Genomic DNA, 25,154 nt, shown 5'->3' on the forward strand with positions numbered 1-25,154 from the left:
AGAATCATCATTCATCTTAATATCCTTGACTGGATCTATATAATATTTTTATGTTATTTGACAGTATGTCAGAAAGCTACGTATATAGGGTCCTGTCGGATATACTAACTGTAATTAATACGTATAAAACTAGACTGTTTCAACATTCATTCGTTAACTATTTCTTTTATACATTATATCTAAAATTATGAAATTTAAATTAAATTTATTAACAATACACCTAAGATTCTTGCTGGTTCGTCTCGGTTGAATCTGTATTCCGAACATGTTTTACATTAAATAAAATATTTTTAATGATCATTAGATTCTCGTAAGTTTCATTGAATAAATTATTTTTGTATACAGAAAATAAATAAAAATAAAGTTTTTGTTACATTTTATTTATGTACATACTGTAGACGGTGACATATGCTTGATGTGTCATTACGAAAATCACGTTAAATAGTCGATTATCTTTTTTTTTTAGTTTAACGTTCGCCATGATCTCAAACTAGGGAGCCTAATTTGAGGCCGAACAAATTTGAATTCTCAAATTTAAAAACATTATTTGCAAATATATAACACAGCGTAAAAGTTATCAACCGAATTTTTACCTATTTTATTTTTATTAATATGGGTAATGCTATTTGATATTTTCCTTCCAATTAAATGATTATACATTATTCATTGTACTTTCTTGTAATAGGTCTACACCAGATTACTGGTGTTCCATTATAGTAGGTGCAAGGAACAATTGCTCATTGTTTCAAAATACGACTTGATTCGAGGCTTTTATTATGTAAACTGGTCGTAATTTAATGTAAGCGTGCGAAATAGGGATTTTAAATATTGTTACGATATTCTACACTTAACGATTATATTACAAAAACGATGTTTTGTTTCGACTTTCAAGTTTGTATTGATCAGGAACAACTGAAAACCAATAATATGAATATTTGCTACTTATTACCCGACTATGTAAGAGAGGTGGTATTATTTTGAATTTAAAAATATGACATACGATCAAAAGTGTTACCTGATGTAAGTGATTATCTTCGTCTATGGATATCGGCTTTTCAAGATATATTATAAGCCACTTCTAAAAACGACAATGGGCCACCTTTTATGGAATATAATTTAATTTAAAATTTATTTTTGATGTTTAGCGTTAGAATAATTAATGAGTGGGTAGTACCTTCAGAAAGGCGCAACCAAATGCCTATCGTCAGAAAAATGTTGGGACTTATAAAGCAAAGATTTGATATTTAAGGCCTATATTACGATTCTGATTTTCTTATATACAATTATTTAACATTGTTATTCTAACCACATATTCACACAGAAAAATTAGATCAGTTGACATCTTCATCATTTTAATAAAAATCGTTAAGTAATTGAAATAACAAACCATTAAGTATAAATAAGAAAGTAACTCTGTTTCTTACCTCTTTACGGTTAAACCACTGAACCGATTCAGATTAAATCGGGTATGGAGATAGTTTGAGACCCAGGGAAGGACATGGGCTTTTTTCAATTCACCAACGAGGGGGTAAAATGATTGGTGACAGTCCGTGGGCGGGTAGAACCCAAAAATATATTTTAGAAAACAAAAGAGAGAAAGGCAATTTCGTATCAAACATCAAATCAAATACAGCCTACACATAGAGTTACAAGTATTAAATGTTTAAAACCACAGAACATAAATATTAATATATTTATCTGATCTTACGCAAATCCTAAGTAAAGATCTTAAGTAAACGTATAATGAGTTGCCTGACATTTTATAAGTGGGTTGTTTTGTTAGGCTGTTTTGTAATGTTATAACGGTCCTGTTACTTTCAGTGTATTGTATTTTACCGAATTACAATATGCCCGCCCTGCTAATTACTATTTTTATGACAAAATGACGTATCTATTGACTATCCACTAGTTCTAGCGTGCTTGAGTAACAAACAAATAGTCTTATAAGTATCTACCTATATCATAGTTACCTGACCGACTGTATCAACCAAAGAGTATACAATCACTAGGTTCTAGTACCAACTACCAACGGATGGATCAACTGCGATCGATCTATACCAACTTCGTATTGGTAAATTTAATTTATAATGACTGGGCAGTACCTACGTAGTCGAGCTTGCACCTGTTTGCACTCTACCACCGTTTTTACCACGGTTTGAGATTATTTATATTTCATTAGTGTACTAATGTATTTAAGAAAATGAGATATATCGCAATTCTATACCAATCATAGAAGGAGTAGTAGTAAATATTTGCTCTACTGACATCGCATACTACATGGTATCGCGTATATTTAATGTTCTCGTGTGTTTGAAATAGGCTTATAGACTTTAGGTTCTGAGCGAATTCATCGTATAACACGCACTGCGTATTTTTTTAGTAACCTCTGATTGCAAAGTATATAAGGCAATAATTATTAATGACAATAAAATGTACCTATGTAATAAAAAATATTACTGTGTTTTATAAAAAAGATGATGATATGCTATAATTTCTGCATGCATTTTTGGGATCAAAAATCTAACATATATATAAAATATATCTTTCATATAAGTTGTCGCGTGAGTGTAATAGTTCTGGCAGCGTTTGCTACAAAAGTGCCTGGACCAACAACTTTCACACAATATGTAACATATTAACTTAACAAATATATCATTTCCAATACTATAAAAAATATACTAGTTCGACATCAATATTGTTTTAATATTTCTTTATATAGTAAAATTAGTCATCCTAAAAAAAAATCTAATATAAATTATGCTGTTGTAGCATGAACGATGATTCCCTGCGGGATGCCCATTGTGTTTCAAAACTCATTGGTCGATCGAGTTTTTAATCTCTTCTAGTAAAAATTTATTACACGGATATTCTGTCAAAAAAATTGAGCTACTGAGATCGAAGACAAATTACTCTCCGATAAATGTCATTGTTTTGCGGTCTCTCTGTCATATTTACAGAGTAACAGATCTCTCTTAAGCAATTGGCTTAATTAAACATACGAATGTAAGTATTGATAGTAACATAAAATAAATAAAAATGCAAAAAATTAAAACTTATTATGAGAAAGTTATTTTTAGCATCTGGCAACAAACGTGACAATGAAAAGTATAAGTTGACATTTGACAGCTCGTCAATTACAAAATACCAGCTGTAGTAAATCCGATTAATCGGCAGCTAGACATTAGATAAGTTTCCGATAAAAAAATCTATATCTTGTCATACATAATAGATTGTAAAAATAAATCAAAGAATGTACACAAGCTTTATCATGCTGTGATCATAATAATTACGCTCTTATGACATCAGTAAAGCCGTAATTAAGACAATAATTATCATAATACGCAGAATGAAATCCATGTGAATCACTGTCACAAGTGTTTTCCCAAATAATAATTTAATTTAAATTGAAAATTGTGTGAAGTGTTTCGTGAAAATGAAGAATAAACTTAAATTATTATGGTCGAAAACAAACCGGTGGCATCGAGGTTGGTTTTTTTAATTAATATACTTTATAAAACTTAATATGCGTTACAGTAATAATAGCTTAAAAATATGAAACAACTTTTATAGAGGAACTGTAAAACTATTGCAAGGTTTCTTTATAAAAGACGAGTCGTTATTATTATTTTAAATGGAATCCATATTAGAAAATTATAGTAATTTTAATAAATAGCTAATTTGAAAAAGGAATATCCTGATAACTAGTTTTTTTTTTTTTACAATAGTTGTCTTAAGAAAATTTATTTTTTTAGTCATTATTATTATACTGATTTAGACCTGTCTGGATATGCAGCAAGTACTAATTACTTGTTGTGGCACTTATAACAGCAAATATACCTATTTTAATTTTGTGTTCTAATTTCAAAGATGAGCCAGTGTATTAACAAGTACAAGACATCTATCACTATGCATTGACATATTTCATAATTAATAATTCCTATAGTGTCTTAATGTAAATGGTCACCTTACTACAAAGTGAAATATTGACCCTCTCACGATATATATAATTTAAAAAAAAATTACAAGACTTGTGCATAATCATACACTTTCTTCTTCTTTTCTTCTCTATTCTTTCTTTTATTTCTCTATTTAATTTCTATAGGACTAGCTGTCTGATTTGCTGGGCATTCAATATTAGCCTATAAACTCCAATGGATATTTCTGCATTAGTTAGTCATAGTCTCTCACATTCAGTACTTTTCAAACGATTGATGCAAAAATACCAGATTTACTTTTGTTTTAACAATGAGTAACAAGTTCAACATTTTTACGAATCATAATCATTCCCTGTATATTTTCCTTACTATTCAATCAAGTTATATGTAGCTATGTTATGTTAATAGTAAATACCCATTTGAAAAACTTTATGACATGCTTTAACAATATTGTGGAAAAGTAATTTAGAAATATCAAGCTTACTTTATACAAAATTTCATCAATTTTTGTTCAGTGATTTGTCCATGAAAAAGCAACAGACAGACAGATAAATTTACAAATATATAATAGTATACAAATTAGACTTTATCAAAATAATTCATACTTTACACTCATAATATAACTATCCACTTCTATACTTCTATGGAATCACACTACCACCACTTGGTAGTGGAAACAACCCAAAACAATCAAGGATGATGTGTACATTTTAAATGGACAGCAGAGAAGTTGCTTTAATTTTAACCAAGCAATCTGAATTACGATTTAAATATATATGCTGTTAATATTCCTATCATTGCAGTATTGTATTGTAGCATTTTTCTATAGTAACTATTTCTTATTTTTATTTCTACTTATCTAAATAAGTATATGTGTTAAATGTAATTGAAAAATTTTGGTGTAAAGATCTTATAAAAAAAAAAATATTAAAAAAAAAGCTGGTAGTGATATAAATAATGTATTCAAAGTCCTTGGTATGTCAGCCATCTGTTACTGGCCAAATTAGAAAACCGGTTTTATTAAATCCTTTTTTTAATTCATAGACAATATTCACAGACAAGATTTTTTGTCCATATATTATTTTAACCTAAATTTTGGTTTGATTTTAGATTTGATGATTTTAATATACAAACTTCTTTAGCTTTTCAAAGGTTCTTATCCTTTTTTAAATCAGTATTGCATTAAACAGTTAGAATTTAAAATATTTAAATGATATTGTATATATTTTATTTGAATTTATTTATTGCAATATTTATATAACTAATGGAAGAATACATTGGAAACTAAAACAAATATTTTCTATTCCCATGTTAGGAAGAGTTACATAAACTGCTTTGACCTTCATTTGTCATGACATATTTGTTTAACTAGTAACTAGTGAAGAGAAAAGTACTAAATTAATTGTTTGATGTATATTTAATAATTATGTGTTATTTATTTTATAGTAGTAATGTGCAAAAAATTTTACATCCTTATTTAATTTCGGATTCAAAATTTTACAATATATAATAAAGAGATTTAACAATAATTGTGTATACTAGCTGTTCGAGCCAAATAAAACCTCCTTGCTATATATACAAATTAATTACGGCGAAACGTCATTTTTAAAAAAATATTGATTGCGCTTGGAGACTTGGACGTCAAAAGAATAAGATTTTTTTTTATATAAAATATTATTGTTAATGAGATTAAATTCGTTATTCAAGAGAAAAAATACTCTTCTCATTTCTCTATCTTCAACATTGGCGCGATCACTAGCATCATTGTAAATATGGTTATTTAAAAGAGCAACTATGCCAGTTTCTTGCCATTTCTTCCAGCTGGAGACTGAGTTCTAAAACTGCGGTTGATTTGAAATATAGATGATTCAAAAAGTTGTAAAGTATACTTGAATAAAATACTTTGATTTGATTATATTATGTTAGCATCAATTTTATTAATAAAGAATTAGCATGTCCATTTGAACTAAAATAAGAAATTCTCAAAAGTATAAACAGGTCAATTAACTCCAAGAGCTTATAAAAGAATGAAGTAATTTTTTTGTTGCAGTTATTTTCATATTCCTATTATTGGAGTCGAAGCTATTTCCTGGTGGTAAGGTTGGTTTCCAATGCAACGATCCGGCGCTTTCCCATCCTTACACCGGCGACACTGTTAACTGGAAGTGGTTGATCGGGATCACCGTGTTCTTACCCTTAGTTGTGGTAATTATTATTCATAAATACTTAAATAGTTCGTAATAGTAGTGATATCTTTTTGTTCAAAATAATCTTTAAGTGCCGGCTCAGAATTTTACTTTATTGTATTTTTATAAGTGACTTCATACCGAGAACAAAAGTACAGCGTTAAAAACATTGGCAGGGTAGTTTTTTTTTAGTCATTTACTTATTTTACAACATAAGGTATTAACTTGCAATTTTTTTTATTTTTATTTTTTCTGAAAGAGATGTGCTTAGAGCTAATTTTTATGAGACATATAAACGGTCAAATTGCCCGCCTAATGGTAAGCGATCACCAGTGCCCAAGAAATATTATTCATTCCTGATACCACCAACGCGGTACCAACATTGGGAACTAAGATATTATTACCCTGTTAACTGCAGGCCAGTAGCTCATTCACTGCTACGCATTGCTTTTTGGCGATATGATCAGTGGATGGTACCCAGACGGGCTTGCACAGCCCTTTCACCAATTAATGTTATTTTACACTGTTACTTCAGGTTAGCATAAAATTCTGTATATATTTCTATACACATTTCTGATAGCCGAGGAATCGGCAACCCTGATCGGCCCACGTCATCGGAATCCCCGCGCTAGTATTTATATATGGCAACACCAATATATAAGAATGCGTTCAAATCATACCGTTACAACTTACATTACCGCTGATGTAAAAATTAGATTACTTATGTAATAGTTTAGTACCATGTAGTAGTATGTACCATGGTCGAAATGTTTTTTTTTTCTGTTACAGATGCTTATAGTAGAGAAACAGAAGGATAAGACAGATGCAGCTAAGCAAAAAACGTTGGTATGGTACAAGGAGTATTTATATGGATTCCTGATAAATTTAACATTTGTTCAGTGTCTTAAATTTATAGTCGGTTCTCCGAGACCGCACTTCTTTGATACTTGCAGCCCGAAAGAGGAAACCACATGTGAAGCGTGAGTTTTGAGCTAAGTTTTAAGACTAAGCCGGATGTTTGAATTTAAAAGTATACAATGTTTTTAATAAATTATTTTCAGATCAGAGTATGTATCGAGCTATACGTGTACAAAAGCGCATTGGCTAAATCAGTCGGACAGGAGCTTTCCATCTGGACACACGTCTCTAGCTTTTCACGCTGGTATTTTTATAATCGTAAGTTAAAATTGTTTAGTGAACTTTAAGTTGAATCTAACAACACTTTTATAAATTTTATATATAATAAGAATAGTTTGACTGGACTAATTTATTTAAAATAATTCATTTGACACATTCAAAACACACAGATAAAGAGAGAGAGAGAAAGAAAATCAGACACAAAATCTTGTAAAATCAAAATATTCTGTATTCAACTAGGCTTATACAAGCACTTTTGAATCATCATTTTTCATACAATATAACGTCGATTATCCGAACGCCGATTAACCGAATCGCCAAATATCCGAATCGGTCCTAAGCGTAATTTAAAAAATTACAACCAAATAATTTTTGTTTTGTTGTGAGGAATTCGCTGGAGTCTAGATATATTTCAACTATTATGGTTGAAAGCTAGACGCAACACATCTCATATATTGTAGAACTTTGTTTGTTAAACTTAATAAAGTTTATTCTATATGTGATAGTTCGTTTTTTCTTTATTATAGTCCGATTATCCGAATTTTCGATAAGCCGAATCGACACCGGTCCCAATTAATTCGGATAATCGGCGTTCTACTGTAATTGTATTAAACTGTTTGGGATCTAGATATTACCGAGAAGAACCATCAAGAAACTCCTGCCTGAAAATCACTTGTTGTTGACTTTAAGTCATCTTTTTCATCTATATAATCTTGTGTTGGATAATATGCCTTATTTATTATTAAATAAAGAATATGAATGAGCGATTTTTCAATATGTAAATGTCCGATAATCAAGTAAATAAATACAACAGCTCTACTTCTTATGTCTACAGTATTATCTCTATCGAAGAGCGAGTAATGTCCGTCCAACGCACGCGGTACAGTTGCTGTGCGCGGCGGCGACGGTGTTCTGCGCCGTGTCGCGCATGACGGACCACAGGCACCACTGGTGGGACGTGCTCGCCGGTGTCGTTATATCTGTACCGATACTTCTATACACTGTAAGTATTACACTCCCATAAAAATTGCTAGAAACCCGTTAATTATGTTAATATTTTCTTAACTTTTAAATGTTTGAAGTACATAACTTAAAAATACGACCTTCAATGCTATAAACTATAAAAAATATTAAAAAAGACAAAAAGTTGTTCTATATTTAAAATTTTATTCATAAGTAAAAATAGGTTATCTATAAAAAAAATTATAATCGAATATTATTAATTCATGGTGTTCCTTTCAGATATTTCGTCTTTGTAAGAATTTCGAATGTTTGATACCAAAGGAAAACGTTGAAAATCAAAATCTACAAGATTCTGTTGAAAAAAGTGAGATTATGGAAAATGTATCATAAATGTAAATAATATAAGTTTAAGTATTTATTTATTTATTCTGATTGTAGATTCTTAGATATATAAAAAAAAACATTCCAGTTAATTTATTTTTTGAATATGGTAATAAAATTACAATGAAATCTATTTTTATAATCTGTACACGGAGTTAAACTGTAAGAAGCTCTGTTTAAAAAAGTTAATTTCACGTTAGTTTGAAAGGTTTTTTAAATTTTTGACATTACATCGTAAGACATTCTTGAAAAACATGTATTTATTTTCAAAGCATTGTAAAATTGTGTTAACGTCGTAGGGTTTAAATGGTGGTAGGGCCTTGTGCAAGCTACTCTTTGTAGGTACCAATCATTCATCCGATATTATACCGCCAAACAGGAATACTCAGTATTGTTGTGTATCGGCTTGAAGCAAGAATGAGCCAGTCATCTCGGTTCCCAACAAAATATACTTCATCAAACCGGCCTGACAAGTGTTTTAAATCATAATTTACAATATTATATTAACTGTGAAGCTACAATATTAAAATGACATAATATAAATTAAGTCTATTAATATTCTACTATTGGACTTAAACCTTTTATGACGTTTATTGGTCGCACGTAGCTCCAGTGCAGTGCTGTGTTCAGCGTTTTTCAGAAATTATAAAGACAAATTACTGTTTTGAACCGGTAATTTTCGGTTTAAATTCACTTCTCTAAATAATCAGCCATTTCACTCTCACTCTCGACTCGAATAGAGTTGTATTCATTTTAGACTCTAGCTAATAGAGAAAAAAATACTCTGAATTTAAGATTGACAGAACTAAAATTTTCAATGAAACATATTTATCTTCTTCAACAGAAATCGACGGTCAGTGAAGTGATGTCTATATATTTTACAGGAGTAGATTGTTATCATAATTTTATTAATTGGTTATATATACTCATTATTTATATTTCTTAGTCGCATGGGCGGATTTGATACCACGGTTGCCTATTGGAAAATGTGTCGTATAGTTACCGTGAAATTTTCATCACAGAAAAACAGTATCAAACTGAACTAAACTCCCAAGTATTTTATTGGCTTTATCCTAGTCAGCCTGTGATTTTCTTGTGTATTTATTTATAAAATTAATTATATAATATGATTTATTTATACCTTATATTGTTACATAAGCTATTTATTGTATATCGTAGTTATTTTTTAATAATGTCAGGGTTTTTGACCGGCTTCAAAAATAGGAGAAAATTATCAATGCGGTTATTTTTAGGTTCTTTTCCTCAGAACTCGCCATTTGTAGTTTTTTGTATGGACGGGTACGGTTTCTCGCCTAATTTAAATAGGACTATTACAATTTTAATTTCAAGTCTGTAATTTATTGTTAAAATTTTATAAGAAATTGATATGAAATTGTATTAGGGATATTTTTTGTATTTTCATAATTTTGGTGTATTTTTTTTCATTATTGTTTCGCTTTTTTCCGTGGTGTATTGGGATGTGGGTTTCATGATATATTGATGTATTTTATGTATGGCTCGTAAGAATGAGGTTATTCCATTGACCCCAAGTATTTTGTATTGTATAACACGATGAAAATTGTTTCCATATGTAGTAAATTATTTTAACTTTTAATAAAAAGTAAAATTAACACGTAAAGAATTTGATACTTGAAATATTTAATTTTTGTACAAAATTATTAATATTATAAAACGATATTTTATACACCTGGAAATAAGGGATTTAAAAGAAATATCTCAATGTTTAAATTAGTTTTAATGTGGGAGACCCTATTATATGCAGTTAGAATGTAAATAATTTATAATCATAGAATATTTTTCTATTAATTATTTATCGTTTTAATTTACAATAATCGTGCCCATAATTCAATTAAATTTGTTCAACATTCATACGACTTTTATATAAAGACATGGGCAGTTACGATTCAGCATCTTTTTTTAGTGTTGCTACTATAAAAAATAAGGATACCTTTTTTATATTTTTCTATTTGGTAATATAAGAATTGTTATCAGTAAGATTTTATCCACGTGGTTATTATGAATGCCGTTTTGCATTTGGGTCTGTCACCTCATATAAAGATCTTTTTATAATATATTAAACGTAGCATAATAATTATACAACAGCACTGTAAGTGTACACTTGTAATACACATATATACTCTGTGACATCATATATATAAAATGGCAGAAAACTATATTGCTTTCGCGCTTAAATTTTTTTTTTTTTTAAATAAAATTGACAAATATTTTTTATAGTTTTATTTATCCACCATTACTTACAAGAAATAAATTAAAATAAAAACCTAAATGCATGAGCAAAATTATAAACTTGAAAAATTACATCTCTGGCTAAGTACTACGGTACAAAATGTTTAATAATAAAAACAACACTGGTAGATTTATAAATAAGCAATGATTATATGATAATACAGAAATTACTGAAATCTAAAAATATTCTTAAGTCGCATTTAGACATTCGTGTGACGTCACAAGCACGGATGTGTGAACGTAGTGTTCGTCTTTCGAATCATTTTTGACGTCAACGCTGACGTTAACGGTTTTTTTTTAAATACACGACTTTCAGTTTTTTCAAATCCTCGTGTCAGCGTAAAGACACACATATCTCGTTAAACAATTCGTTGAGTGGCGAGACACGAGCACGCATGTCTAATTCCGGTATTAACATGAAAATAAAACTTGGCGTCAAAAATTTACTCGACGGATTTTTTTATGAAAATCTAATCCTTTAGAATAAATATAGTATAGTATACTGCATAGTTTCATGCAATACACTAAAATTTTAAAACGTTTTATTGATCCAATGTTTTATAAACATTTTTTTTTATTATTTGTTTTAAAATGTTAACATTTAATATTCTAGCCATCAAAAATAGTAAGTATTGGTAGAACGGAATATTTTGAATGTCACAACTGGTGTTTCAAACATCAAATCGATTTGTTTTAATAATAATATAATTTAAATTGACTTATTCGAGAAAATAATCTTACAAGCGATTCGACTTCAGTTTATTTTTATTATGCTTAGTCACTTCTATGATTTAATAACATTAAAAAAAACTGAATCGACGCTATTTTATAGTGTTAGTTAAATTTCAAATATACAATTTTTTTTGTGTTGTCTTACATTTGCAGTTATATAATTGTATTATATACTAAAACCTTTTTCGAATCGCTCTGCATCTTCTAGTATAAGTTTTATGTATATTGATTTAATAGTTTTCAAAAAAAAAAAACCGTCGACTCGTTTATGAATATAGATAATATATAAGGAAAAATAATTCCAAATTTAAATTATTTATTGAGTTGAATGAAACACCAGTTTGAGTTAAATGTGATTCAAACTTATTTTAGTAATTCACTGTCTTCTGCAAGTGTTTTCTCATTGACGAGCTTGGTGAAGTGCTCGATGAGACCTTCGATTGACATTTCTCCGTGGACTTTGTTGTCACGGGTACGGACATTCACTGTTCCCGAGTTCTTCTCTCGTTCACCAACCACTGTGAATGATAATTAATTGATGAATGGTGCCCTGAATATTTATATTTTTTTAGTTTTAAACAGTATTTATTATTATTAATGAACTCTTAAGGCTAAGTTCGATAAACATATCTGCATAATCTAGTGTTTTATGTCTTAACTCTACTATAAATCAAAATTGGGTGATCAAAATCAAGGATTTGAAAGTGCGTTCACGATACTATATCTATAATTTTCTGCATATATGAACGTCTGGGAGTCTAACTTCTTGAGCAATCAATTTAAATTAAGTTTGTTGTAGTATAGATTAATTTCAACTTTAGATTTTGAAAAATACAATTTGGGGAATAGGGATAATAATAACATACTGGAAATAATGTCTGAGTATTACCTAATATATAGTTGAACTGCGCCAACTGAGCATTCCGAACTTTCTTGTTGAGAGTGTCGCCAGCATCCGTGTCTACTTCAGACATGAAGCCGCTCGCGAACAGCTTCTCATTCACCTTGATATACACAAAAATAGTAATAACGTTTTGTTTTTAGATGATAAAAAAGCTAATGCTTGTTGACTTCCAGGCAGGAGACATAACATACATTTATAATTGTATTTAAGTAAAATGACTGTATTTTTAGATGTTGAAAAAGAGTAACTAATGAGTTTCTTGCCGGTTCTTCTCTAGCTTTACTTTAAATAGTTTGTTAAATGACGATACAAAAGTCAAAGGGGCAGTTTCCCCGGATGCTCTCACCGAAATCCGGCCCTGAGCCTAAGATTTGAAATACAAAACATGATTGAATCAATTAAAGACATTTGACAAAAATAATAATGTTTCAAGTTACCTGTATAGCATAATCATCGAACGCTGGTCCAACGGGCACGACTCGCGCCTGCCGAGGACTGAGCCAGAAGGGCCACTTGCCGGCGTACGACTCACTCAAGATCGCTATCATTCGCTCCACGGAACCCAGAATAGCTCGGTGAATGATTACAGGCCGCTTCTTATCGCCGGATTCACTGAAAAAAAATTAAATTTCGATTTAAGTCATTAAGAATTTTTCCATATTGCAGTATATGCATATAATTCAGTCAGACATCAGGAATAAAAAGTCATTTTTTAGGGTTTAAAAATAGTAATCTGATAGTCAGACGAACACAGAGACGAAAGAATAATTATAGCATTATGAATATTAGTAGATAATAGTATTTTTCTATCTTATCTTTTTTTCAGTAACCTACACACCCATATGGACATTTACATCTTCAAAATTGAAGAACGTGCATTTCTCAACAAATTTCATTAAAATCGGTTCAGTGGTGTCCAAACCACTATAAGAGCAGACAGAAAGAGTTACTTTCGCATTTATAATATTAGAATATATAGAACAAGACACATCTTGTTAGTAAACTAAATTCCAGAATTAAGCATTAAAGTTTAAGAATTTTAAGCCAGAAAACAAAATATTACAGTTTGATCATAGAAAGCAAAGTAATACTTCTCAAAGCTAAATTAATAATCCTTACCTGACATAGGTCAGGTTGAATCTCTCCGGCAGCTGGAAGTCCAGCTGTATGGTGGCGCACTGGTGCGAGCGTCGCAGCGCATCCTGGATGGTGATGTCTATCTTGGGCCCGTAGAACGCTCCGTCCCCAGGGTTCAGCTGCCACGGTCTACCGAACTTGTTGAGGGAATCCTCCAAAGCCTGGAATTTTAAATTAACCACAATGAATGATCTTATATCGCCAATGCGATATAATATAGCCATCACCACCACCACTATCACCACATATAGAAGCTAGAATAACATAAAGCGATGCTGACCTTCTCAGCCTGCTCCCAGGTGGCGATGTCTCCGAGGTACTTCTCCGGTCTCGTCGACAGTTTCAGTTGGAACGTGAATCCGAACGTGGAGTACACGCATTCCAAGAATTCGAGGCAGCCGAGCTAAAATAAGATCATGAGATATGAGTGGTGCCAGCAGAAATTATACTTGTTCGAATTTGTGATCTAAGATATCGCATAGGTAAGATTCCTCAGTCAGGACGATCTGAAAATGTCACTAGTTATAATATGCAGATCCAGAAATTGTAAAAGTTCAACATAAATTTGATTTGCTCGAGTAAGACGTGTACTTGAAAAAACTTGAACTTTAAAATCAACCAATTGTTTGGTTGACCAGACAACTGCTTCTATTGAGCAGTATAACACAAGACCATACATTTTGGAACATGTTCCAAATAATTTAAATTAAATTCTAAGACAATAGAGGTAGTCTCTGGCACCAATAGTATAGTTTCCATAGAAGCCAATAAAAAAAAAAAGAAAATAGCTAATAATAAAATTGTAAACCTGGTGCACCAAAATATTCAAGGAATGTTAGGGAAGGACCTAGAAATTGAATTATTTTTGACCTGTAATGATATTGATATTATGTGTTTAACCGAACATTGGCTTCTGAATTATCAGGTCATGTTTAACTTTAGTGGGCACCAGATGGCTAGTTTGTTCAGTAGGAATAAAGCTATACGCGGTGGCTCTTTAATACTTATGAGTAAAAATTTTAAATTTAAGGAACGTAAAGATATTGTGAGCCTTTCTATTGAGCAAACTATAGAAATAGCCTGTGCAGAGCTTGAGCGTGTCATTGTTGTATGCGTATACAGGCCCCCTAGTGGATTATATGAATTGTTTGAAAATGTACTGGAAAATGTTTTATCGAAATTATCTGAATCTAATAAAGAAATTATTGTATGTGGAGATTTTAATATAAATTTACTGCATAATACAACCACAAGTATTAGATTCAGATCATTGTTAAGTTCATATAATCTGGTAAATCTGTTCTTAGAACCAACTAGAATAACAGATTCCACAGCAACTTGCATAGATAACATATTTGCAACCCATATTCCACAAAATAAAATTATAATTAATAAACTAAATTCAGATCATTGTGGACAACAAGCTTTATTTAACTTCCATGTTAAAAAAATAAGCAATTCCGAAAAAATAATGTTTGTTCCTTTGACCACTAGTCGTATTGAGAAGTTTAGAAGTAATATTTTGGCTAATCTACCACACTTATCTTTTAGTGATAACCCCAATGCTTTGTATAATAATCTATTTAAATTAATTAGAAACAAGTTTGATGCAATATTCACTTCTAAAACAGTTAATACAAAAAACTTTTTAAAATTCAACGATTGGGCTACTATTGGAATTCATAAAAGTAGGCAACGAATGTACGAGCTTTACAATGAAAGGACGTACAATCACAGTGCCACTTTTGCCAACTATGTAAGTAACTATTGAAAATTATTTAGAAAAGTGTGCTTTTTGGCAAAGTCTTTAACTATAAAAAATAGAATTAAGAATGCACATGACAAAATAAAAATGACTTGGAAAATTATTAATTGTGAAACTGGTAGAGGTGGCAGTCGCAGCTCCGAATTGAACTTAAATTATAATAATAAAGTCATAAATAGTGAATTTCTTCTCCAGCAGTTGCCGAATCATTAATGAAAGAAAATGTACGTGAATGCAAATCAAAATTTAATTTTACCCCTGTAAACACCAATGACATAATTTGTACATTTAGGTCATCAGACATTAAGAAAACTGCTGATCTATGGGGTATTTCTGTAAAGGTGATTAATTCAATTATTGATCTAATTGCACCTTATCTTGCAATAATATTCAATGATTGTGTTCAACGTGGTGTATTTCCTGACCTGATGAAACATAGTAAAGTCATTCCAATATTTAAATCTGGTAGCTCTTCAGATCCTAACAACTATAGGCCAATCTCGATACTACCAACCCTCAGCAAAATATTTGAAAAAATTATTTTAAATCAATTATTAGCATATTTCAATAGATACAATCTGCTTCATAGAAAACAATTTGGATTTACGAGGGGTCGCTCGACTACCGACGCAGGTATCGAACTAATAAGAAATATCTATGAAGCCTGGGAGAGGTCGCAGGATGCCTTAGGGATTTTCTGCGACTTATCCAAAGCCTTTGATTGTGTTCAACATGAAACTCTGGTCAGGAAACTATATCACTATGGAATTAGAGAATGTGCACTCGACCTTCTGACTTCTTATCTTAACAATAGAATCCAGAGGGTTGACGTTAAAGGGACAAGGTCTCCTGGGGTCTCAGTTGGTATGGGGGTCCCACAAGGATCAATTCTTGGACCTTTTCTATTCCTCATATATATTAATGACTTGCCCTTTCTTGTTGGGAACAAACATGATATAGTATTGTTTGCTGATGATACCTCTTTGGTTTTTAAAATTAATAGGAAACAGGTACAGTATGACGATGTAAACAATGCTATGTCTGATATAGTACACTGGTTTAGCGTAAATAATCTTAGGCTGAATAATAAAAAAACTAAAATTGTAAAATTTAGCACACCAAACGTGCAAAATGTAAAACCCGATGTACTTATCAATGGGGAATCGATGGATCCAGTTGAAACAACTGAATTTCTTGGCCTTACTCTTGATGCCAAATTACAGTGGCTCCCCCATATAAACGGATTGGCGGGTAGACTGAGTTCTGCGGCATTTGCGGTCAAAAAAATTAGATTATTTACCGATGTTGATACGGCTCGCCTAGTTTATTTCAGTTACTTTCACAGTATAATGTCGTACGGTATTATGCTTTGGGGTAACGCAGCCGCTATCCATACTATATTTGTGCTGCAGAAGAGGGCTATTCGCGCAATCTATAACCTGGGAGCCAAGGAATCTTTGAGGTATAAATTTAAAGAAATTAAGATATTGACTGTTGCTTCTCAATATATATTCTGTAATGTTTTGTATGTATGGGAAAATATTAATGTTTTTATGAGAAAATGTGATTCTCATAACGTTGGTACAAGGAACAAACACAATCTTGTTACTCCTGTTACTCGACTGCATAGAGTCAGTAACTCTTTTGTGGGGCAATGTATACGCTTCTACAACAGGATCCCAGAAAGCGTTCAAAATGCTTCTGTTGCGAAATTTAAAAAAATTGTTAAGGAACGCTTGTGTGCGAAAGGTTACTATACAATTAGTGAGTTTATGTTTGATAGCACACCTTGGGAATGAAACGATCGCCTCCTGGCTGTTTCTACTCATATATAATTATGTATATAATTAATTTGACGTAAAAAAAAAAAAAAGTCCCGCTGAGTTTCTTTCGCCGGTTCTTCTCAGGTCAGGGTGTTTTCTTTTCCGAACCGGTGGTAGTGTTTAACTTGACAATCAATAAGAAAGTGTAATACTTCTATATTGAATAAAGGAATTTGAGTTTGAGTTTGAGTTTGAGACTTCACAGCGCTCACCATCTCGTGCTCGATGTGCGCGGGCGCGCAGAAGATGTGCGCGTCGTCCTGCTGGAAGCGCCGCACGCGCGTGAGGCCCGTGAGCGCGCCGCTCAGCTCGTTGCGGTGCAGCACGCCGAAGTCCGCCAGCCGCAGCGGCAGCTCGCGCCACGAGCGGGTGCGGTTGTCGAACATCAGGCTGGGGGGGGGGGTATGAACATAACTCTATAGCACGTAGGCAAACATTTTTAGAATTGGATCACAAAATTTTAAAATATTGTCCACCATTTCAAAATTATTTCGAGGTGATCGTCTCAATCGTAGGGTACAGAAAGCTTTCCAAAATCCCACTTCCTTACCAATGTCCCGGACAATTCATAGGCTTCAACGCGAATGTTTCCTTCTCTACGTCGAACGAGAACATATTTTCTGCATAGTGAGCCCAGTGACCCGACGTCTGCCAGAGCTTAGCGTTGTACATGTTCGGTGTAACCACTTCTTGGAAACCTCTCTTCCTGTATGAAATTAAAAAGCCAATATATTTTTAACAGATAATACTTGAGACTATCATAATTATAATAATTATAATTATTTATAATATAACAGACAATTTTCTCAATAAAAATTTACTAATATTCAGTTAGTCTACGGTACTTCATGGATCATTTAAGTTGGTAGTTTCTGAGTTTATTAGTATGTATATTAAAAAAAATAGAGAATTTATCTTTAAGCTTTACGAGTTCATAAGATATATTATATTAAAGATAAAATTACCACGAGTGCTATGAAAATGCTTATTACCTGTATTGTTCCCGGATGAAGGTAACGAGGTTGTTGTATATATGAGCACCGCGGGGCTGGAAGAAGCAAGACCCGGGAGACAGCTCGTGGAAGAAATATAACTCTTGTTCCTGTAACAATAAGGTGCAAATTAGTTTTCATGATACATACATTAAAATACTTGCAAGATAAATACAAACGAGTATCAAGATCCTGACCAGGTCAATAAAAGAGATTGTATTATATATATTTATCTAGAAATCAGGGTTCGAAAAAATCCGATTTCTTGATATATACCCGATATATATATCTGATATATATCCAGGCTAAGAAAACGAAGCGAATTTCATTCTGTAAACACTTAAACATGTGAAAGGTATTTGTAAAATAATACAAGTGTCGAAATATGACAATTTTTATTAAAAAAACAGTAACAAAGGAATTGAATTGAAAACAAAAGAAAGTGTCTATCTATTTGAGAAATAAATTTTTAATGAACATTTAAAAAACAAGTACCTTTTATTATTATATCTTCATTCGTTTGTGAGATAAATCAACTAATTTAATTCTAATATTAATTTGTAATCGACTAATTATAAAAAGTAATCATTCAGATTTAAGCATAGATCTATAATTGTTGTTCAGAAGATAGGAAAAAATCAATCCGCTGATATATATCCGCGAACCTTGCTAGAAATTATCTTATTCAATAGCATCCTGAAGTAAGTAATTGGTAGTAATTATGTATAAACATATATAACACAGTTGTGTTTACGCACACACGCCTAGACTATAAATTTATGACATGTTATGACATCTTAATAATGGCCGGTGGCATTACCCATTAGAGATTCTTAGATATTAATCCGGCAGAAGAATCATCATCTCTCTGGCTGTCTGATCGTTTACATTTGTTCCACTTGTGAATCTAGGAATAGTATCAATATAAAAAAGGATATTAGAAACATTAATTTACTTACCCTACCGATCTTCCTATGATCCCTTTTCGCAGCTTCTTCTTGTATAACCTCCCATTCCTTCAGCTGTTTGGGTTCAGGGAACGATACACCATAGACACGCTGTAAGCTTTCGGCATCGGCTTTACCCTCCCAATATGTGGCGGAGTTCTGTGAACATTTATATTCTGATTATAATCAGTATGAGGAACTATAAGCGAAAAATAACCCACAAATAGGTAAATTTCAAGCGACGCCCGGCTTGAGTCACCCCCCCCCCCCACATCTCCGCCTAAGTTTTGTAATGCATAGGTTACTAACACTAGTGCTTTCTTTGCTACCGCATACAGTTAAGAATACTTAGAGGAATCTATTTAAATATTTTAAAATTTGACTCAAGTCTCAAAGCGCTCAAAATGCTTCTGTTGCCAAATTAAAAAAAAATGTTAAAGAACACTTGTGTGCGAAAGGGTTACAATACAATTAGTGAGTTTATGATTGATAGCACACCTTGGGAATGAAATGATCGCTTCCTGGCTATTTCTATTCATATTCAATATATGTACTTAATTAGATTGACAAAAAAAGAAGACCCGCTGAGTTTCTTCCGCCGGTTCTTCTCAGGTCAGGGTGTTTCCTTTTCCGAACTATCAATAAGTAAGTATAATGCTTCTATATTGAATAAAGGAATTTGAGTTTGACTTTGAATCTTATGATTTATTGCAAACAAAATAAGTTTATGTTTATGGTATGAGTTATTTAGTCCTGTAACATTATTCGTAATCCTTTACATATATTGCCATTTATTGTTCAATAATGAAACTAAATAATAAAATATGAGGAAAAAGGATAAACTTGGATGGAAGAATGTTGAAAAGGTCACAATATACTGGATATATGTTTTCTAAAGTATTAAATAAATATGGACATAACAGTATTCTTAGTCCTGCATATTATTTAAGTGATATGTGAGAGTATACAACATACAATTCCCCTTGATATATTGATAATTATGACTTACCTTAGTGACTTTTAATGCTTTAACTTTCCCCGTATGCCGTACATGCGGTCCTCTGCAAAGATCAATGAGCGGACCACATCTGTATACAGTGGTCGTGGCTGTATCCACCTTCTCCTTGAGGATGCGTATCTTAAAGGGATTGTAATCAAACATTTCCATCAGCTGTTCCTTGGTCAGTTCAAGTCGTTCAAAAGGTTGCTTTTCCTTGGCTATCTTCTTAACTAGACCTTCAAGAACGTGGAAATCAGTTGATGATATCTGAAAATTATAGATACAATTTAATATCGCTACTTCTCAAATCCTATGTATGGGGTATTAATAGTAACATTTCAAAGTAATGTATGTCAAAATACATTATTAGATTTCCTGAGGTCACCCTGTTTAGGGAATACTCTTTCAGACTTTATGGTAATTTTTTAATTATAAAACTGGTATAAAGATATTAAGGACTGATAGCAACAACATAAATTCTAAAATAAGTTACCATAGATATTTTAGTGAGCGTCGTAAAAAAGGCGACGAAATATTAGACAAGAAAGTAGAAAGTCAGATAAATCCGGATAAAATAAGACTTTTTATAATATCAATAATAAACTTACGCCTTTCTCTGGGTAATGCATATCATAGTAAAATCCTTCTTCAATTGGTGGACCGTAACACAGGTGACCACCATATACCTGAAACAAATAAAATGATATTGTTCATACATGCAATTTAGAACACTGAATTAAACACCCAGTTATTTCTATACCATATTATAGAGGTAAAATTTGTTTGTTTGTTTGTATGTATGTAATAATAATAATCTCCATAAACAATGATCTACATAATTATGAAAAAAAAAATTATTAAGTAGAAGGCTATATTATTCCTGTGTGCTAAACGGTATTAATTACCATTTATATGATATCATTTTCTTCCGATTCCGTGAGAATCCAGGGCAGATCACTAGTGGTAATTGAACTTTGTCAACCTCTCAATATTCAGAGAATTATACAATTCAAGGTTTTGAGTCTTAAATACTAATCTTATTGATGAGTGTACAAATTATTGCTTCAAAATCGGCATATCCGTGATCAAATGGACAATGTTCTAATAAAAAGTAATGTAAAAATATTATTTTTGTTTACTCATTCACTAACAAATGATATCAATAAAAAGTATACCACCATCAAACTAGTATAAATTTTAGAATTCTGAGCTAAATTTTTTAAAAAATAATTCACAGCTATTTTTGATGTCTAGTCATGATTAAATGACAAAGACTATTATCACAGCGGTAGGATTTAAACTATAAAATAAGTACAAGCCAATTTAGAAACCAAAGAATAAAGATGAAACTATAAAAAAAAATCTGTTTACCCTTTCCATTGCCTCTCCGAGCATATGTGCAGAGGAATGCCAGAATACTGCCTGAGCTTCTGTATTATCCCATCGTAGGAGTTCCAGCTTGCAGTCCCCTTCCAATGGTCTGTCTAGATCCCAAAGCACGTTGTTCACACGAGCAATAATCGTAGAGTCTGCTAAGCCTTGGCTGGAAGTAAGTCCAATTACAATTGTTAACTTCATAACTGCCGAATCAAACAAAATACCACTTAAAAACCAAACATTGTATAGAAAACACTAAATGTCATAACAAATCTTTTATAATGAGATTTATCAATATATAATTTATAATGGATTATACTATGTTTATTGTTTTTAAAATTAGTAAAATTGTCCGTTAAATAAATACTTACTATTCACTCCAAAACTCGCTTGTGAGCAAATAAATAAGGTTATAAATTATTCGAAATTGCCAATTAATAAACAGTGGGATAGCTATTGTGGCAGCGTAACATTGATAAATAATAAAAGCATAGCATTACTTGATGTGGATACTATGTTAAAATAAAGCAGACATTAGAGATAAGATAGATTCAGATCAAACATATGGTAAATTTATGTTAGGTTTGTATTTTTTCTAATATGATATAAAAAGCATGTGATGATTGTTTGTGTTAAATAAAACTATTAACTAGACAACTCTTATAAGCTTCAAACTCACTTTTCATAGTTAAAATTATCTATAATAGACTATTTGACTGGTTTTTAAAATTCATTTTATATTATTTAGTGGAGGTTAAGGAGCCCAGTATAAGTTGTTTTTTTTAAATTCTAGTACATATTTGCTGAAAAATATCAAACTAAAAATTCCATATTTAAATAGCGCGCGAAAACGCTACTCCAACAATATGGCGCTGCAATGTGGTCGGTGATGTCACTTGCCTGTATTGTCATCTGTGGCACATAAATTATATAATCCACATACAGAAGGCAAACGAGGTTAACAAGCAAGTGACGATCATAAACTTGACCAACCAGGAGCGTTTTGTGTCACATGACAAACATTTAAAAAAATACATTTATATTTATTTATATTGAATAACCATTTTTAAACTCACAATATATACTGATTACAATAATTAACACTTTATTTTTCGCATTGTCAAATAGCCTATTTTTCAGAATCATTAAGCAACTAAGATTGTGTTGCACAACACTCACAATTCTAAAAATCGCATCTACAAGTTCTTTATTCGATTCGCTTGTTCGTAGCAGACTTTAAACTCGCAAATAAATAACTATGATGAAGCTCGCCAATGTTTCTATTATGTGTTTAAATTGTATGATTTAATAAGTGTAAGTGACATATTCAACCTGTTTTAATTAAATAAATAAATTTAAAAAACTTGACGATAACATGCATCTATGAAAACAGTTATGTACAAAAACTAGCTTGAGCTATGTAGCAAATATAAAAAATATATCATTACGGTCTTACCTGATACCCTTAGCAACATCATAAGGTGTAGTCTTCCAAGCTTTAGCCTCAACTGTCTTTCCATCAGGTAATGTAACCACAATACTTAAGTCTGGTTTGGATGCTAACTCCTCCTCATATTGTGCTTTGAACTTATCCCACAAATCTATACGTTTTTGAATGAATTCTGGCCATGGTTTTAATTCAGCGACACCTCCAGGTGATTCTTCTTTCTTTTTCTTTTCCTTCATCGCTTTTTTTTGCGACTGTAAGAAAATTTTAGTATGTTTTATATTTTAATCATTAAAAATATAATAGTATTGATATATTATTAGTATGCATCTCTTAAGAAATTTGAATAGAGGTAAGATTGTAACAATAATGATAATATTTAATAGTTAGTTGTATGAAGGGATCCGATAATTATATTTTTTATCGTTTTTAGTAAAATGGCTTGAATTGTTGTTAGAAATTTTGAATGGTTATGTAGTAAATATATTTTTTTTTATAAAGTAATTCAGAAATGGCGAATATTTTGAAATAAAACGTTGATAATATTTGATAGAATGATAACAGGTTATATACAAACAAAAAAAAATATATATATATATATATATATATATATATATATATATTCATCAATAATTCAATACTTATTTTCAAATAATAAAATCGAGAAACTTTAGGAATATTATAACTAAAATTCAAAATAGAGGGAAAGGTATCAAAATAAATATATATTATGATTTCTAGGAAGTGTGATATCATTCCAGTTGGCATTTCTGATGAAATCCTACAAACCCATGTGGCATAGCCCTCTTTGATGCGAACCACGGAGAATCTATGCAATTTGAATAATTTTAACATCGCTTATTAAACGAACAGATTGTCGGGTAAAAAATAAAATATTGTGCTCAAAATCCTGCCTTTTCGTTAATGTTTAGATTCTGAATTTCTGCTGCAGCCGTGTCGCCCATGGTGTCGTCGGCTCACTTGACAGATGACATATGAAAACTGAAAACAGATGCTCAATTCCCTGACATTGACGTTAGCAATTGCTATTGTTTTTGCATAATCGAAAAATAAATATAATTTTATACAAAGGAATATGCTTAAATTAATCTTACTTTATTTTTATTCTGACCTTAGTAATATTTATGAGTTACCTTATTTTAATTGTTTGTTATTAAAACTGGGAATTAACGTAAACGTCATAAATGTTGTGACATAATGATTTTCCTTTATTATTTGTCTTCATACTAAATTGATACGTTAAAAAAATAAATTTATAAAAATATTTAAATTAATAGTGTATTAAAATGTCAATGTATATCCAAAGATCGCGTCCAGATACGTTACAAAATATTATATCGTCGTTTAAACAATTTGAGAGAAAACTAGATAAGCTTCAAGATGATGTGAATTATCACGGTCAAACGCTCTCAGAACTTCATATAATGTTGGCCAATATATCGACAGGAAATATTTTAAGTGGTATTCATAACGAAAAAATTGGAGATGTCAAGAAACTTGTAAATAAAACTACAGCTATGCGCCACGATAGTAATTTTTATCATGAAAAACCAATTAAAACAAAACGTAGAAATACAATACAACCTTTACCTGCTAAACTGGCTTCAAAAAGTTTTCAAGGTCCAAGGAATGGAATAAAGGCAAGTGATGTACAATCATATAATGTAACGAAAATGCCAAGTAGTCCAAGTAATGGCTTAAGTGGAAAGCGTGTTAGGCAAAGAAAATGCGAAAGTCCGCGGAAAACTTCAAAAATGAGAAAAGAAGATAAAAACCAATCTTGCAGCCCTCAATTGATTTTCTAAACGAGATTATGTATCATTATATGTACAGACAATCTAATCCATAACTTGCTTAGCTTACGATAACTGGGAATATTAAGTGTGAATTAAAATGTTTAGTTTTTTAAAGAACATACATTTTTAGAATGACTTTATTTTCAAAAACGTTTTTTTTTTTATCGTAACTCCAATTCGTAGATTAAAAGAGATTTATCTATTCTGCCTTGTAAGTTCTGGTGTATAATGGTAAACGGTAATAAACAACACAGGTGGAAGGGCTTTGTACAAGCTTATCGCAATTAAATACTTCAATTACTCAAATATACATTTATTCAGATTTATTATTACAAATAATAAT

At 31.2% G+C, this 25,154-nt stretch overlaps 2 protein-coding genes across 3 annotated transcripts; one reads left to right on the top strand and one right to left on the bottom strand.

Annotated features, from left to right (window-relative positions):
* Window positions 1-3,159: 3,159 nt before the first annotated feature.
* LOC125070606 (putative phosphatidate phosphatase) lies at window positions 3,160-9,513 on the top strand. The gene is made up of 6 exons (XM_047680547.1): window positions 3,160-3,485; window positions 5,986-6,140; window positions 6,911-7,101; window positions 7,183-7,297; window positions 8,094-8,261; window positions 8,501-9,513. Exons 1-6 carry the CDS (start codon window positions 3,434-3,436, stop codon window positions 8,609-8,611), a joined length of 792 nt encoding a protein of 263 aa, XP_047536503.1. The 5' UTR covers window positions 3,160-3,433; the 3' UTR covers window positions 8,612-9,513.
* A 1,333-nt stretch (window positions 9,514-10,846) lies between these two features.
* LOC125070604 (threonine--tRNA ligase 1, cytoplasmic) lies at window positions 10,847-23,985 on the bottom strand. 2 transcript variants are annotated; one of them, XM_047680545.1, is made up of 14 exons: window positions 23,909-23,985; window positions 23,004-23,248; window positions 21,542-21,713; window positions 20,779-20,856; window positions 20,180-20,437; window positions 19,183-19,329; window positions 18,224-18,333; window positions 17,782-17,937; window positions 17,444-17,621; window positions 13,924-14,046; window positions 13,626-13,804; window positions 12,944-13,118; window positions 12,492-12,606; window positions 10,847-12,120 (listed from the first exon to the last, which is right to left on the bottom strand). In XM_047680545.1, the coding sequence occupies exons 1-14, from the start codon at window positions 23,957-23,959 to the stop codon at window positions 11,966-11,968; spliced, it is 2,142 nt and encodes a 713-aa protein (XP_047536501.1). In that variant the 5' UTR covers window positions 23,960-23,985; the 3' UTR covers window positions 10,847-11,965. The 2 variants fall into 2 exon arrangements, with proteins under 2 accessions (XP_047536501.1, XP_047536500.1); XM_047680544.1 differs by having other exon boundaries at window positions 23,784-23,970.
* Window positions 23,986-25,154: the final 1,169 nt, after the last annotated feature.

This window comes from Vanessa atalanta, chromosome 17 (genome assembly GCF_905147765.1).
Source record: "Vanessa atalanta chromosome 17, ilVanAtal1.2, whole genome shotgun sequence".
In the NCBI taxonomy this organism is placed as follows: Eukaryota; Metazoa; Arthropoda; class Insecta; order Lepidoptera; family Nymphalidae; genus Vanessa; species Vanessa atalanta.